Genomic DNA, 17,034 nt, shown 5'->3' with positions numbered 1-17,034 from the left:
TGTTTATAAATTCTCTAAGTGTTGAAAGTTAAAGCAAAATCCTTTGGGATTTTGGTAGAAATTGCAGATTTACAGAGATGACTACTGAGCAGTAGGTTGTAAATGGAGCCAAGAAGTACAATCTTGCCCTTTCATCCTCCATAGGAATCAGAATATTGACTTCAATCAGTGACTCGTCATTTTATATAATCTTCACCCTGAAAAATAAATCAAAGTTACCAGTGTAAGAATGCTTGTAAGTCAATGAAGCTTGGTTAATGTTTTAAAATGCATTTTGTTTGTTTACTATCTACAGAGAAAGGCTTTTTTAAAATACAGCCTGAAAGAAAACTGAGCTGATTTGGCTTTTTTTCATTAATTTAGTTTAGATAAAGGCAAATGTTACCTCATCTAAGAAAAGCTATCAAAAAGCAAACCCTTCAATTTTATAAAAATATTTTAAAAGAGGGGCATCTGGGTGGCTCAGTTGGTTGGGTGGCTGGCTCTTGGTTTGGCTCAGGTCATGATCTCAGGGTTGTGGGATCGAGCCCCACATCAGGCTCTGCGCTGAGCGCAGAATCTGCTTGTCCCTCTCCCTCCCCCTCTGCCCCTCTCCCCGCTCTCTCTCTCTCTCAAAAAAATATCTTAAAAAAAATTTTTAAAGATAAATAGTTTATAGCATTTTCTTTTAATTGTTACAAGTGCTCCCAAAGCAGTCACGATGATGAAGAAACCAATCCATGACATCTTCATTACAAAATCTTTCCAGTCTCTTCAACAAACGGTGCTGGAACTACTGGATATTCACATGCAAAAGAATTAAATTGGACCTCTATCTCACACCATATAGAAAATTAACTCAAAAAGGATCAATGACCTAAAATATAAGAGCTAAAACCAAAAATTCTTAGGAAAACACAGGGGTCAATCTTCATGACCTTGGATTTGGCAACGGATTGTTACATACGACAAAACATGAACAACAAAAGAAAAAATAAACTGGACTTCATCAAAATTTGAATGTTTTGTGCACCAAAGGACACTATCAAGAATGTGAAAAGACAACCTACACAATGGGAGAAATATCTGCAAATCATGTATCTGATAAAGGTCTAGAACCCAGAATATATAAAGAACTCTTACAACTCAACAACAAAATGAAAAACAACTCAAAACATGGGCAAGGGACTTAGACATTTCTTCAAAGAAGATATACAAATGGCCAACAAGCACAAGAAGAGATGCTCAACACCATTAGTCTTCAGAGAAATGCAAATCAAAACCACAATCAGGGGCGCCTGGGTGGCTCAGTCATTAAGCATCTGCCTCCGGCTCGGGTTGTGATCCCAGGGTCCTGGGAATGAGCCCCGCATCGGGCTCCCTGCTCGGCAGGAAGCCTGCTTCTCCCTCTCCCACTCCCCCTGCTTGTGTTCCCTCTCTCGCTGTGTCTCTGTCAAATAAATAAATAAAATCTTAAAAAAAACATACAACACAATCAGATACTACTTCACATCTTAGGAAGGCTATAGTTTTTAAAAATGGAAAATAAAAAGCGTTGGCAAGATGTACAGAAATGGAAAGCTTCATATGTTACCGGTGGGAATGTAGAAGATTTCATCCACTGTGGAAAACTACGGACTTTGGGGGTATACAAAGATTAGTCAGTTCAAAGGTTATGCCCTCAAACGGCTTATGCTGTAGAACGTAAGAAATAACTCTTCATAGATCCCATGTAAAATTCATTTCAATATTTAGAATGTAACACTATTTCACTTGCTTATTAGTGTATTATAAATAAAATCAACATTTTAATGACATACCATGGAAACCCTACCTTAAGATGCTCCTCTAAATATAAACTCTCCCACTCATTGTACTCACAGGAATTGCTATTAGCATCTGTCTTCCCAGCTTTTGTGTGCCTGCTTGAGTTCTGCTGAGATTTGCTCTGCTCTTCTCCAGTGAGTAGGGCCTTGATTTCAGAAGGGATTTTTCCTTGGTCCATTGCCATGCACCACTGCTTGTACTGAAATATGTAAAATATTTTTAAGTAAAATTTTACTAGTCAGAGTTCAGGAACCAGTGGTAGAAATCCTAGATGTAGTAACTCCCATAACTAGAGGTCAAATTGGCTGCTGGGAATCCTACCCTCCACCGCATTTCCTATTTACCACATAGCACATGTATGAGGCTTGCCATCTTTCAGAAGAGGATAGGCAACAGCTGAAGGATCTTCTTGTGCTAATACTGGCAATAATACTTCAGACTCAGAAGGACCCTCTGGTGAAAAGAACATCTCCCCACAGTGTGCCACTAATTAGAATCCTCTTTTTGCTGGCCCTCATTTCTACTCCTAAAACAGTAATTCTGTAACTTCTGTTCTCTTTCATAAACATTCACTGAACATCTACTTTCTACCAGAATGTGTACTATGGACTTTGGGGGTATACAAAGATTAGTCAGTTCAAAGGTTATGCCCTCAAATGGCTTATGCTGTAGAATGTGAGAAATAATTTACAGCCTCTGAATTGTATATATCTGGACTCTCTTCAGGCCCCAACCTTATTTCTTGCCTTTTAAAATGCTGAGGTAGTAGCCTGTCCCAGTTTTGTAATAATCATGGTAGCATTCTCTCTCTTCTCCAACCTGTCACCTCCTCCCTTTAGGTCATAGTAATGAGATTTCTATTCTCTTTTACATTTCTACAGCCACCACCCAAGGTCTTAATGAATGAATGAAACATGCTGAATAAACAGATATGTTTAAATACAAATGATGTACTATACATATTGTTACATATTGCTATATTGCTTTCTCCACTTAGCAATATAATGTCTTGTAATGTCTTCCTACACCAGTAAATATATATTTGCATTGTGATTTTTACTGGCTGCAAAGTAGTCCCATATATGAATTAGTATAATTTACTTAACCAATCTCCTATTGTTGTACATTTGGGTTATTTTTCATTTTTTTCTTTGATAAACAGTCCCTCAGTGAAATAGTCATGTACATTCTACTTCCACCAGCACTGTGCCTACATTCTGGCTAAGAGATTAATATTATTTCCCGTATTTGTCAAACGGATACGTGAAAATCGGTATCTTCATATTTTAATGTAGATTTCTTTGACTGCTAAGCTTAGGTTGATTTTTTCATGTGTTTATTGGTGGACTTTCTTACCATTTCCAGTTCCTCTCTGAGGGCACATATGGCTCTTTCCCGACTGGATACCAACTCTTCCAAATACTGATATCTTAGTTTTTTCCTAGCTCGGCATTCTCTTGCACTCTGCCGGCTCCTCTCAAGTTTTGCCTTCAAGTCAATTTTGGCTGGCTTCCGACCACGTTTGCCAGGTTTCTTTACTTTGCCTCCAACCACCTTCAGCAAGAGAGAAAAGAAACTATTTTTTTCTCTCAGTTCTGTTTCTAGGAAAGTGACTATGGCGGCATATTAGTAAGGAAAACATTTACAAATAATAAGTAGATGAAACTAAGAAAGCATAATCCCATGAAATGCCTTATGAGTCTTTGCTTCCTGATTTTTTTCCTGATACTTTTGATACCATGAGTGTGAGAGAAGAAATACTGTAAGTTTTCATAATTTCTTCAATAATAAACTTTAAGTAGTTTAACAGTAAACTTTATGAACCATATGTAGCTGGATACTAAAATCTAAAAGACTGCCACTAAATATTTTGTTCACAAGGAATTTTTATTGACTTGAGAAAATAGTAAGTAAAAAAAAAAATCAATATTTAAAATTCTAAGTTCAGTGTGATTTCAACATTATAAAATAACACCCAGAAGAAAGGATATTTGTTAAAACATCAATAAGGATTTCTCTGACAGGTGTCATTATAAATAGCTTTTTTCTCATCTGTACTTTTTATGATTTTTAAATGTTTACAATTAGAAACATAAAATCTGTATAAAAATTGTATGTATGTATATACAAATATATATACTATATATATATTTATAAGATTTTTTATTTTTTTTTATTTATTTATTTGAGAGAGAGGGAGAGGGAGAGTAAGAGGGAGAAGCAGACTCCTCACTGAGCAAAAAGCCTGATGTGGGACTTGATCCGAGGACACTGAGATCATGACCTGAGCTGAAGGCAGATGCTTCTGAGCCTCCCAAGTGCCCTATATAATATATATACTTATAAATATGTATCCTAAGCAATTTGGCTATGAAGTCCCTCTTCAAATTTGTTGAATCCAAAGGAACACACAGCAAGTCCCTGACATCTTCAGGATAATTCTCTCCTGCGTTTACAAGCCTTTAATTATAACCCTAGACTGTCTCAGGAGATTTCTACCTGCTCCCATTGGTCATACGACATCTTTTCAGTATCTCTGTTATTCATTTACCTGCAATGGCATAATTTTTTGGTCACTGACAAAGTAATTTAATCTTCTTCATTGTTTAGCTTTGGAACCTCTCCAAGTTCTTATACAACATGTAACTATGAGCTAAATGTGATGAATTTTTAAATACATCAACCTGAACTTGTACATCAAATAAATTTTCTTGAAAGCAATTACCTTGAAAGGGGTTACATTTATTCCAATGAATAAGTTTTTTGGGAAAGTGCTTTTAGAGCTAGTTTCTTACAAGCTACAACACAGTCTGCCTCAGATTATCTACTTTATCTGACAAGGTTCTGAATGATGTCTAGATCTTTCTGAAAATTACCCTCAGGGAATAAAAATGTCACAACTTCAGTATTCTGAAAGGAATACTGCTGAGGCTTTAAAGGCAATTGTTAAAGAGAAGATGCAAAACTCAAACACTGACAAATCACTGGAATAAAGTAGCAACTTTACCAGGTAATGAAACTCAAACTCAATATTCATGTGGATATAAAAACTCTCATTTGCTTGTTTGAAAACCACTATTAATATCACACACCAACAATGCCCAGTACCCTACAAGGATCAGATCATTGCTAAGTATAATGGTTAGGTGGAAAACCGAACTGTAAATATGAATCAGCCACATTTACCAGACCCTGGGTGATAACATGATGGTCAACCACTGCATCGTGCATTTTATAGGGTGGCTCTGAAATAAGACTGAATACTCCAAGGCTCTGGGTAAAAACTTTCCCTTTCCAGCACTATTGCAAAGCTGGCTGCTTCAGTACTACTCCCAAATTAATTTCAACTTTTCAAAAATAGGTCTTTTAGGGGCGCCTGGGTGGCTCAGTCAGTTAAGTGTTCAACTCTTGATTTCAGCTCAGGTCATGATCTCAGGGTTGTGGGATTGAGCCCTGCATGGGGCTCTGTGCTCAGCAGGGAGTCTGCTTCTCTCCCTCTCCCTTTGCCCCTCACCCCCACACAGCCCCCCCACCGGACCCCTAGCACTCTTTCTTAAAAACAAAACCAAAAACAGGTCTTTTAAAGCTTTTTATAAGATGCATCACCATGTTTTTATTCCAATATAATAACATTCACCTCAGAAAACCACACAACTTTAATGTAATATTTTGAAATCATTGAAATAAAGTATATTTGCTATTGCTACAGTTTTTAAAAAGTAATATATTTACGGCATAAATTCAGGTCTATAGTAAAATAAATGGTAATCACATCTGTTCTCTATGTCGTGAAGTGAATCATCAGTCACACCATACTATAACCTAATACCTCATATATTGCTGTTTGTAATTAATTCAGGAGAGGCTGCCTTTGAGAAACCAGCAAGAGGACACAGTGTACTTCAGAGACTTGACCGATTTTTTAAACAAACCTCACACAGTCATAAAAATCCAACAATAGTTATAACCCTTTGTTTAGTTTTCATGGTAGGAATATTATTTTATTCCTTTCTTTTTTTAATTAGCAAGGCATAGTAAATAAATCCAGGGTTCCTGTATTTTACGTCCTCTCCTGTAAAATTACATCAAAACCACATAACCACCACTTCTCTAGTTTAATTTTTTCCTCAATGGTAGACTGAATTTTTGGCTTTGGGTGCCAGCTAAAATCGATTTAGTGTACCAGTTTTCAAGAGAATCAGGTATATTGCAGGATTACTGGGAATCTTAAGTAGAAGAGCATTTTGTAAAGAAAAAGGTACTATACAGGGGCGCATGTGTGGCTCAGCTGGTTAAGTGTCCAACTCTTGATCTCGACTCAGGTCATGATCTCACGGTTGTGGGATGAAGCCCCACGTCGGGCTCCATGCTCTCTCTCTCTTTCCCTCTGCCCCTCCCCCCACTCACATGCCCTCTTGCTCAAAATATATAAATAAATCTTTTTTAAAAAGAAAAGAAAAACGTATTATACAAATGTGGGTTGGTATACTAGTTTCCTTAACAACTGAACTTCGTATGTTTCATAAGCCGTAATGATTAGGGGAGGGTTAGGAGAAATCAATGAAGGAACCAGAAACGAAAACTGAAATCAACCTCACAAATTCCTCCCAAATATCTCTGGCCCAAAAATCATCCTTACCAATGTTTCATAAAATTTTCACAAACTCAGTGATTACCACATTGTCCCCTTGCTCTCTCCTATTTCTTCTGTAAGGAAGTACATTAATGTGGCTAAGTAAAAGTGCTGATTTTATGCACCAACACAAACGCCAAAGAAAACTATGAAAATAATATGAAATTTAGCTTTTTCTAGTTTTATTTCTATTCACATAGAGCGACATGAAATTTTAAATAGCTATCTTTAAACAGTGGTATCTTTATCCACTACCCATTTTACTTCTCCACCCCCCACCCCTCACACACACATTTGTGAGCCAGAAATAGAAAGCCCCAAGGGAAACACTCAGAAAGCTTGTGTCCCTAGCCCTCACAATGAACAAACTTACTAGCCATTGATTTTTTCATACTCTCCACAGAGAATTTATTACACAAAGGTAGGACAGTAGAGATGTTAGATTTCAGTAGGGCTTTTGCAATACCAAGTTGTCTTCATTATATGTTAAAAATGTTCAAATCTATTTATTATAAGCAAGTTAAGAGTGAAGATCCTACTTTTTTTAATACTTTCTCCATTGAGACAAGCTAAAGCTAGATGTTATTTTTAGAAGGTAAGCACCAGGGACTGTCACATAATTCTATCTTAGTTCAAATATAATTCTATCTTAGTACACTTATTTAATAAATACAGCAGATAAAAACAAAAGATGTTCCTAAATAATGAATGGGTCAAAGAAGAGATCATAAGGGAAATGGGAAAACTACTTTGAGATGAATGAAAAGGAAAACCCAACATACCAAAACCTGATGAGATGCAGCTAAAATAGGGCCCAGAGGGAGCCGTAAATGCCTAAACTAAAAAAAGAAGATTTGAAATCAATAACCTAACCTTCCACCTTAAGAAACTAGAAAAAGAGGGCGCCTGGGTGGCTCAGTTGGTTAAGCGACTGCCTTCGGCTCAGGTCATGATCCTGGAGTCCCGGGATCGAGTCCCACATCAGGCTCCCTGCTCGGCAGGGAGTCTGCTTCTCCCTCTGACCCTCCCCCCCTCATGCTCTCTGTCTCTCATTCTCTCTCTCGCAAGTAAATAAAAAAAAAAAAAAAAAGAAAGAAACTAGAAAAAGAAGAGCAAATTAAACCCAAAGCAAGCTGATAGAAGGAAGTAACAAATATCAGACCACACATAAATAAAATAGAGGATGGTAAAACAATTGAGAAAATCAGTGAAACCAAAAGTTGGTTCTTCAAAAAGATAACAAAAATCAACAAAACTCTGGCTAAACTGGTCAAGAGAAAACAATTCAAAATACTAAAATCAAGACCAAAAGAGACATCATCCCTATCAACTTTACAGAAATAAAAATGGTTACATGGGATACTATGAAAAATTATACGCCAAAAACTAGAAAACCTAAAAGAAATGGACAAATTCCTAGAAAGACACAAAATAGCAAAACTGATTTGAGAAGAAACAGAAAATCTGAATAAACCTATAACAAATAGATTGAATTAGTAACTGAAAAATCTCCCACAAAGAAAAGACACAGGTCCAAGTGACTTCACTGGTGAATTCTACCAAACATTTAAAGAATTAACACTAATTCTTTATAAACTCTTCCAAAAAACAGAAAAGAACATATCCAAATTCACTCTATGAGGCCATCATTCGCCTGATACCAAACCAAACAAAGATGTCATAAGAAAATCAATATGTTTTGTCAATATAGATGCAAATATTCTCAATATTTGCTAGCAGACTGAATCTAACAACATATAAAGAGGATTATACACCATGGCTATATGCGACTTATCCCAGGGATAAAGGCAGGTGTCACAACCAAAAATCAATTACTGTAATATATCATATCAATAGGAAAAAAGGGCCAAAGGTATATTTTTTTTCTTAAAGAGACTCTGAAAAAGCACTTGACAAAATCCAACACCTCATATGATAAAAAAAAAACACTCAATAAACTATGAATAAAGGGAACTCCCTCAACCTGATAAAGGGTACCTATGAAAAACCCACATATTTTTTTTGTAATTTTTTAAACTTCTTAAAAAAAGATTTTATTTATTTATTTGACACAGAGAGAGAGGGAACACAAGCAGGGGGAGCAGGAGCGGGAGAAGCAGGCTCCCCACCAAGCAGGGAGCCCAACACAGGGCTTGATCCCAAGATCTTGGGATCATGACCTGAGCTGAAGGCAGATGCCCAACTGATTGAGCCACCAAGGCACCCCGTGAAACCTACAATTAACATCACACTTAAAGGTGAAAGATTGAAAGCTTTCCCCCAAAGATCAGGAAAAAGACAAAGATCTTGTCTTATCACTTCCATTCAACACTGTATTGGAGGATCCAGCCACAGCAATTAGGCAAGAAAAAGAGAATTCATTCAGATTGGAAGGGAAAAAGTAAAACTATTTCTATTTGGGGATAATATCATCTTCTATATAGAAAATTCTTGGGGCACCTGTGTGGCTCAGTTGGTTAAGCATCCAACTCTTGATCTCAGCTTGGGTCTTTGATCTCAGGGTCAGCAGTTCAAGCCCTCTGTTGGCTCCATGCTGGGCATGGAGCCTACTTAAAAAAAAAAGAAAAGAAAATTCTAAGGAATCCACAAAAAACTATTAGTGGTAGTAAATGAGTTGAGCAAGGTTGCAAGAGGCAAGATCAATAAACAAAAATTAGCTCTGTTTCTATACACAATGAACAATCTGAAATGAAATTATAAAAGCATTCATTGAGAATAGCACAAAAACATTCCATTTAGAATAGCATTTTATTGAGGGTATTTGCATCTATATTCATAAACCATATTGGTCTGTAGTTTTCTTATGGTATCTCTGTTTGGTTTTGGTATCAGGCTAATTTTGGCCTCACAAAATGACTTAGGAATAAATTTAACAAAAGAAGTGTAAGACTTGTACACTGAAAACCACAAAACACTATTATAAGAAACTAAAGATCTAATAAAAAGACAGACATCTCATGTTAACGGATTGAAAGACTTAATATTGTTAAGATGACAATATTCCCCAAATTGATCTACAAATTCAACACACTCCCTATCAAAACCCCAGCTGAGGGCTCCTGGCTGGCTCAGTTGGTAGAGCATCTGATTCTTGATCTCACGGTTCTGAGTTTGAGCCCCATCCCATGTTGGGTGTAGAGATTACTTAAAAAAAAAAAAAATCCCAGCTGCCTTTTTGCAGAAATTGACAAGATAATAAAAAAATTCATATGGAGGGCGCCTGGGTGGCTCAGTTGGTTAAGCGACTGCCTTCGGCTCAGGTCATGATCCTGGAGTCCTGGGATCGAGTCCCACATCAGGCTCCCTGCTCAGCAGGGAGTCTGCTTCTCCCTCTGATCCTCCCCCCTCTCATGCTCTCTCTATCTCATTCTCTCTCTCAAATAAATAAATAAAATCTTTAAGAAAAAAAAAATTCATATGGAAATACAAGGACCCAAACAGCCAATCCTGAAAAACAACAAAATTGGATGGCTTACACTTTCTGATTTCAAAATTTAATAGAAAGCTACAGTAATCAAGATAGTGTGGCAATGGCACAGGGGAAACATACATATCAATGAAAAAGAACTGAGAATCCAGATACAAGCCCTTACATTTATGGTCAACTGATATTCAGTAAGGTGCCACAACAAAAGAGAAATGGGAAAAGAATAGTCTTTTCAATAAATGGTGCTGGGACAACTGGTTATCTGCAAGCAAAAGATTTAAGCTGGACTCCTACAAAACGCCATATACAAAAATTAACTCAAAGTAAAACAAAGACCTAAATGTAAGAGCTACACCTATACAACTCTTAGAGGAAAACATAGGAATAAATTCGTGACCTTGGATTAGGCCATGGTTTCTTAGATATGACACCATAAGTATAAGCAACAAAAGAAAAAATAAATTGGACTTTGAAAATTTTGTGCTTCAAAGACCATCATCAAGGTCAACCCATAGAATGGGAGAAAATATCTGTAAATCATACATATGATAAGGGACTTGTATCCAGAATACATAAAGAACTCTGACAATTCAATAGAAAAGGCAAATAATCCAGTTAAAGTGTGGGCAAAGTATATGAATCGACATTTCTCCAAAGAAAATATATGAATGACCAATAAACATGTGAAAAAACATTCAGCATCATTAGTCATTTTGGAAATGTGACTCAAAACCAAGAAATAACACTTTATATCCACTAGGATGGCTATATAATAAAAAACAGCCAATAACATGTGGAGATGTGGAGAAATGGAACTCTCATACATTGCTGGTGGGGATATAAAATGGTGGCCATTTTGGAAAACCATCTGCATGTTCCCAAAAATATTAAACGTAGAATTACCATACAACCAGCAATTCTAGGTATATAACCACTCCTAGGTATATCCCAAGAAGAAATGAAAACATATGTCCACATAAGAACTTGTACAATGCATGTTCATAGGACTGTATTTCATGATAGCTAAAAAGTAGAAACAACCCAAATGTCCGTCAACTGATGAGTAGATAACAAAATATAGTGTGTTTATACAATGGAACATTATTCAGACATAAAAAGGAATGAAGTACTGATACATGGTTCAACATAGATGAACACTGGAAACATTATGCCAAGTAAAAGAAACCAAACACAAATGGCCACACACTGTATGATTCCATTCATATAAAATGTCCAGAAAAGGCAAATTTATAGAGATAAAAAGTAGATTATTGATTGCTTAGGGCAGGGGGGAGGGAAGGAGAGAATGGGGAGTGGCTGCTAAAGGGTTTCTTTTTTTTTCTCTTTAAAAATATATTTTGCTTTTTAGAGCTGTTTTAGGTTTACAAAAAATTAAGCAGAAAGTACAGAGTTCCCATATATCCCCTTTCCTCCACCCTTCCAGTGTCCCCTATTATTAACGTCTTGCATTAGTGTAGTACATTCATTACAATTGCTGAACCAATGTTATTTATTTATTTTATTTATTTTTTTAAAATATTTTTTTATAAAGATTTTTTTATTTATTCATTCGAGACACAGAGATACAGAGAGAGAGAGAGAACATGAGCAGGGGGAGAAGCAGAGGGAGAGGGAGAGGGAGAAGCAGGCTTCCCGCCGAGCAGGGAGCCTGACGTGGGGCTCGATCCCAGGACCCTGGGATCATGACCCGAGCCAAAGGCAGATGCTTAACCATCTGAGCCACCCAGGCGCCCTATTTTTTTTTTTTTAAATATTTTATTTATTTATTTGAGACAGAGAGAATGAGAGACAGAGAGCATGAGAGGGAGGAGGGTCAGAGGGAGAAGCAGACTCCCTGCCGAGCAGGGAGCCCGATGCGGGACTCCATCCCAGGACTCCAGGATCATGACCTGAGCCAAAGGCAGTCGCTTAACCAACTGAGCCACCCAGGCGCCCTGAACCAATGTTATTAATAAATCCGAAGTCTACATTAGGGTTCACTCTTTGTGTTGTACAGTTCTATGTGGGTTTGACAAATGCATGTATCATGTATCTGCCATTATAGTATCATACAGAATATTTTCACTGCCCTAAAAATCCCATGTTTCACCTATTCCTCCCTCCCCCGCCCCCAAAATCTTGGCAACCACTGAACTTTTTACTACCTCTATAGTTTTGTGTTTCCAGAATGTCATATAGTTGGAATCACGTGGTAAGTAGCCTTTCCAAACTGGCTTCTTTCACCTGGCAATATGCATATAATAAGTTCCTTCCTGTCTTTTTGTGGCTTAATAGTTCATTTCTTTTCATTGATTAATAATACATTATATGGATATACCACAGTTTATTTATAAGAGGTTTTTTTTTAAGGTAATGAAAATGTTCTGGAAAGATAGTAGTGACCACTACACAACTCTGTAAATATACAGTTGACCCCTGAACAATGAGAGGGTTAGGGGCACTGACCCCCCCAAGCAGTCAAAAAAATCCATGTATAACTTTTGACTCCCCCAAAACCTAATTACTAATAGCCTACTGTTACCTGGAAGCCTTCCTGATAACATAAAAAGTCAACTAATACATATTTTGTATATGTATTAGATACTATATTCTTATAATAAAGTAAGCTAGAGAAAAGAAAATGTTATTAAGAAAATCTTAAGGAAAATACATTTGCAGTACTGTGCTGTATTTACTGAAAAAAGTCCACATATAAGTGGACCCACACAGTTCAAACCCAGGTTGTTTGAGAGTCAACTGTACTAAAAATCACAGAATTGTATACTTTAAAAGGATGAATTTATGGTATGTGAATTATTTTTGTGAATTATTTTTCAATAAAGCTGTTATCTTAAAAAGATAGTGTTATTAAAAAAATATATGAATCTTAAAAAGCAGAAAGACTAGCAGAAAAGGAAGTATCAAGGTGGCATGGAGACCCAAGCTTATGAGGAGAAAGGATATTATAGAGGGGAGGGGTCAAGCCTAAGGGTTCTAATCTATGAGTTTAGCCAAGAGGGAGTTCCTGATAATTCTAAATTTAACCATTACAGAGAAAGAAAAGAACCTAGTCTGCAAAGGCCTGAGTGTGGATGGCACAGGCTTCCCAGTCAACAAGTTTTTCTTTTTTTTTTTTTTTTTAAGATTTGACTTATTTATTTGACAGAGAGAAAGAGAGAGAACACAAGCAGGGGGAGTGTCAGGTAGAGGAGAGAGAGAAGCAGGCTCCCTGCTGAGCAGAGAGCCAGACGTGGGGCTCAATCCCAGGACCCTGGGATCATGACCTGAGCGAAAGGCAGACGTTTAACTGACTGAGCCATCCAGGCACCCCAACAAGTTTTAACTTTCATAGGAAGAGGAGTGAGGAAGGCTGCAGTGTCCAGACTAAATACTATGGACTCACTATGGACAAGGTCTTGAGTTAGGCACTCTACATGTTATCTCATGTTATTTCACACCATTTCAGGGGAAACAGCATTATGCTCATGTTTTTCAGGTAAAGAGGGGAAAATTAATTCCTTTATTCAATAACCATTTATTAAACACCTACCACATCCCAAACTCTGTGAAACTCCAGGAATATTAATATAAGAAGATGGGGTCCTAAACTGTAAGGAATATAGACTCACGAAATGCAGCAAACATGAAATAAACAATAACATCATAAAGGGCAGGATATCAGTGTATACAGGAGTGGAGGGATGCATGTATAAACACACACACAGAGATGCATAGTGATCTCTTTATTTTATAGATGACAAAATTTTAGTCCAGAGAATTTTAGTATCAGAGCAGGGTCCAGAAACTAGGACCCCTGATTTGCATCATAGCAACTTGTCATGAGTTAACTCACTATCAAGTATGACTATTCCCCCAGATTTCATGGTAGGACTGGTTGACTTGATCGTATCATGCCCTGAAAAGGCTCTAAAACTGACAGGTGCTTTAATATGCACTACTATATTAATGCTACAAAGTCATTCATCTACTCCAGCTCACTGTGACATTAGCCACTTGATGGAGGGTGGGGGCGAAGAGGTTAACTAACAAACTTTTTCATTTTATGCTTCCTTGAAATTTCCCTCTACTATTGTGGCTCTCCATGCCCACCAACTGAAGTCATGCCAATCTATTCCTTAAAAAATTCTGATTTAGCTCTTCCTCTCTACTCCTACTACCCATATTAGTCCGAGCCCCACTCACAGGTTATTACAATAGGTTCTCAGTGGGTCTTCCTACCATCTCTCCTTTTCCACTCCCACTTTCCTAGCTAATCCATCTTGCAAAGAGCTGCCAAGTTAAGCTTTCTTTTCAGCTTATTAAAATAACTTTGCTGTATTTTCCTTCATTGTAAAAAAGTAGTATCTGATCATTATAGAAAGAATAAACTTTAATGGCCCTTTGGCCATGTTACTCTCCAGCGCAAGAGACAATCTCTAACTCAGCACTGCTTACTAGGTCACCATATCCAGTATATCAGTTTGCTGTGGCTGCTGGGACAATTACCACAAACTTGGTGGTGATTAAAACAACAGAAATGTATTCTTTCTGTTCTGGAGGCCAGAAGTTTGGCAGGGTTGCACTCCCTCTGAGACCACAGGGGAGAATCCATCCTTTACCTCTTCCAGCCTCTAGCAGCTATGAGCATGCCTTGATTTGTGGCCTTATCGATCCAATCTCTACCTCTGGGTCATACTGCCTTCACGCCTGTCTGCCAAATCTCCCTTGGCCTCACTCTCATGAGGACACTTGTCATTGGATTTAGGGCCCACCCAAATGATCTAGGATAAATTCTTCCTCTCAAAATCATTAACTGAATCACATTTTTTTTCTGAATAAGGTAATATTCCCTTTTACCATATAAGGTGATATTCACAGGTTCCAGGGATTAGGACACAGATATATCTTTATAGGGGCCACCATTCAGCCCACTTCATCCAGCCTCCTGCTCACCAAGCCAATCTTCTCTTTCTTACTCCCAACAGGGGCATCATATCAAGTCATGCCTCCTTAGGACCTCACCCCATCTCCTGCATTCCCTCCTATCTTCACCATTTCTCTAAATGTTCTCTCCATCTCCCCAACATCTGGAACAGCAACTGTTAAGCTTTCTTTGGTTAGGGTAAGCTCTAGCCCTCTTCCTCTGAAGCTCTCCCTGACCCTCTTCCCATATGTCATTCCCATATGTCACCCTCTTCCCATATGTCATTTTTCTTCTCCCAATGTCTGGAACATATAGTGAACACATTGAATTTATATGTTATATTGGTTTTTTTAGAGGCCTCACAGATTTAAGTTCTATCTCCTCCAAGTAACGTGAGCTCCTCAGGCCCAAAAGCTGTGTTTTCTACTTCCGCAACCTCAACTCTATCCAGCCCAGAGCCAGGCATTTAGGAGGCATTTATTAAAAGACTGATCATTGAATAAATAAATGCAAAGAAAAATTAGGAACACTGTGAAACTGACTTAAGTTGATATCACTACTATGACTGCCATCTTATAGAAACCATTAAAAAAAAAAAAAAGCTCCCTCATAAGGGATACAAAATCTGAAAAACCAGTTAGGAACCCTTAACTATTTTACCACCCGATTTGCACTTATTTACATCCTAATGCTCTAATTCTTAAGGCAACTCATAAAAGTTTCAAGCTGTTAAGTCTAACAGAATTATCGCATTTACACGAAGGGGTAGGTAGCAACAGCTCCAGCTAAAAACAAAAAAGAGCAGGAGGGCTTGTTTCACTCTTTTTAAAAACGTGAAGTGAAAAGTTATCTCCAACTGCTTAAAGAAAAATAAGATAGATATGAATGTTCCCAGCTAGTGCTGTTTACCACTTTAAAGAAAAAACAAGTAGCTGCATTTTCATTTGGTGTTAAGACTCCCAAAACTTCCTTCACAGCTGTGGGTTAGGCCTTTTATTTACCAGATCTTCAGAAAGAAAGTCTAATCACATCTTCCTGCTGCTAACCTTTCTGCCAGTTTTTCTAGTCAACGGAAGGAGAAAGAAGATAAAGTAGGCCTCTCTGAACTGAGTTAACTCCTGCCTCTCCTCTCCCAACACCTATGCCTGCCCTGGCCCCCCACTGATTGTTTGAGGCTAAATGTAATACTACAAACTGACTCACTGACAGTGGTCTATACCTAATTGTCTTTGCTTCTTTCCTGCCCACCTCTTTCTCAACCGCCACATTTTGGCTTCCACCCTATCACTCCAGGGAAAATTCTCTTGCTAGGTTCATAAACAATCTCCTATTTTCAAAGTCCAACTGATACTTTTTAACTGTTTCCTTGACCCCCCCCCCCCTTTTTTGGTAGCATCTCATATTGTAGACTAAGTCCGCTCTTTAAAATTCTCTGTTCCCTTAGATAAATGGCATAATAGCCCTTTTTGTTCTCGTTCTCCTGTATCACTAACCTCTCCTTTCCCGATTATGTTGCTGAGTCCTATTCCTCAGCCCCTTCTGATCATTTTATTGTTTTCTAGGGTTTGTGTCTTTAGCTCTCTCTTCTGTCTACACTCTTCATCCCTGAAGGATTTTATGCATGCTCCATCAACCACAACCCAAACTGTAATAGTCTCAATATGGTCTTTAGCTCAGGCCTTTCTTATGAGCAATCTAACCGAGCTGGTGCAGAGTCAGAAAGCACTAGCATTTATCGAGAACCCATGAGGTACTAAGTTCTTTTGGTATGGGCTCACATATATACAGCTGACTCTTGAACAATGTGAGGGTGATGGATGCCAACCCCCAAGCAGTCAAAAAACCGTCTGTAACTTTTCACTCCCCCCAAAACTTGACTACTACTAGCCTACTGTTGATTGGAAGCTTTGCCGATAACATAAAAAGTCAATTAATGCATATTTTGTATGTTATATGTATTATATATTATAAACCTACAATAAAGCTAGAGAAAAGAAAATGTTATTAAGAAAATCATAAGGATGAGAAAATATATTTACTGTACTATATTTTTTAAAAATTCACGTGTAAGTGGATCTGTGCAGTTCAAACTTGCATTGCTCAAAGGTCAGCTGATTTTTTTTTTTTTAAGTAAGTTCTATGCCCAACGTGGAACCTGAACTCACGACCTGAGATTAAGAGTTGCATGCTTGGGGCGCCTGGGTGGCTCAGTCAGTTAAGCGG

At 37.7% G+C, this 17,034-nt stretch overlaps 1 protein-coding gene across 1 annotated transcript in view; it reads right to left on the bottom strand.

Annotated features, from left to right (window-relative positions):
• Window positions 1-6: 6 nt before the first annotated feature.
• The window catches only part of CREBL2 (cAMP responsive element binding protein like 2), a 22,916-nt gene continuing 5,888 nt past the window's right edge, over window positions 7-17,034 (bottom strand). Inside the window, exons 2-4 of the mRNA XM_081821257.1 lie at window positions 3,163-3,360; window positions 1,861-2,005; window positions 7-197 (exon numbers count right to left, since the gene is read on the bottom strand). Of these exons, the coding sequence (XP_081677383.1) occupies window positions 193-197; window positions 1,861-2,005; window positions 3,163-3,360 (348 nt within the window). The 3' untranslated portion in view covers window positions 7-192. The remainder of the gene's footprint in view (window positions 198-1,860; window positions 2,006-3,162; window positions 3,361-17,034) is intronic.

This window comes from Leptonychotes weddellii, chromosome 5 (assembly GCF_054177405.1).
Source record: "Leptonychotes weddellii isolate Sample4059 chromosome 5, ASM5417740v2, whole genome shotgun sequence".
Classification (NCBI taxonomy): domain Eukaryota; kingdom Metazoa; phylum Chordata; class Mammalia; order Carnivora; family Phocidae; genus Leptonychotes; species Leptonychotes weddellii.
The sequence above is the reverse complement of the archived record's forward strand: the minus strand, read 5'-3'. Positions and strand labels throughout refer to the sequence as shown.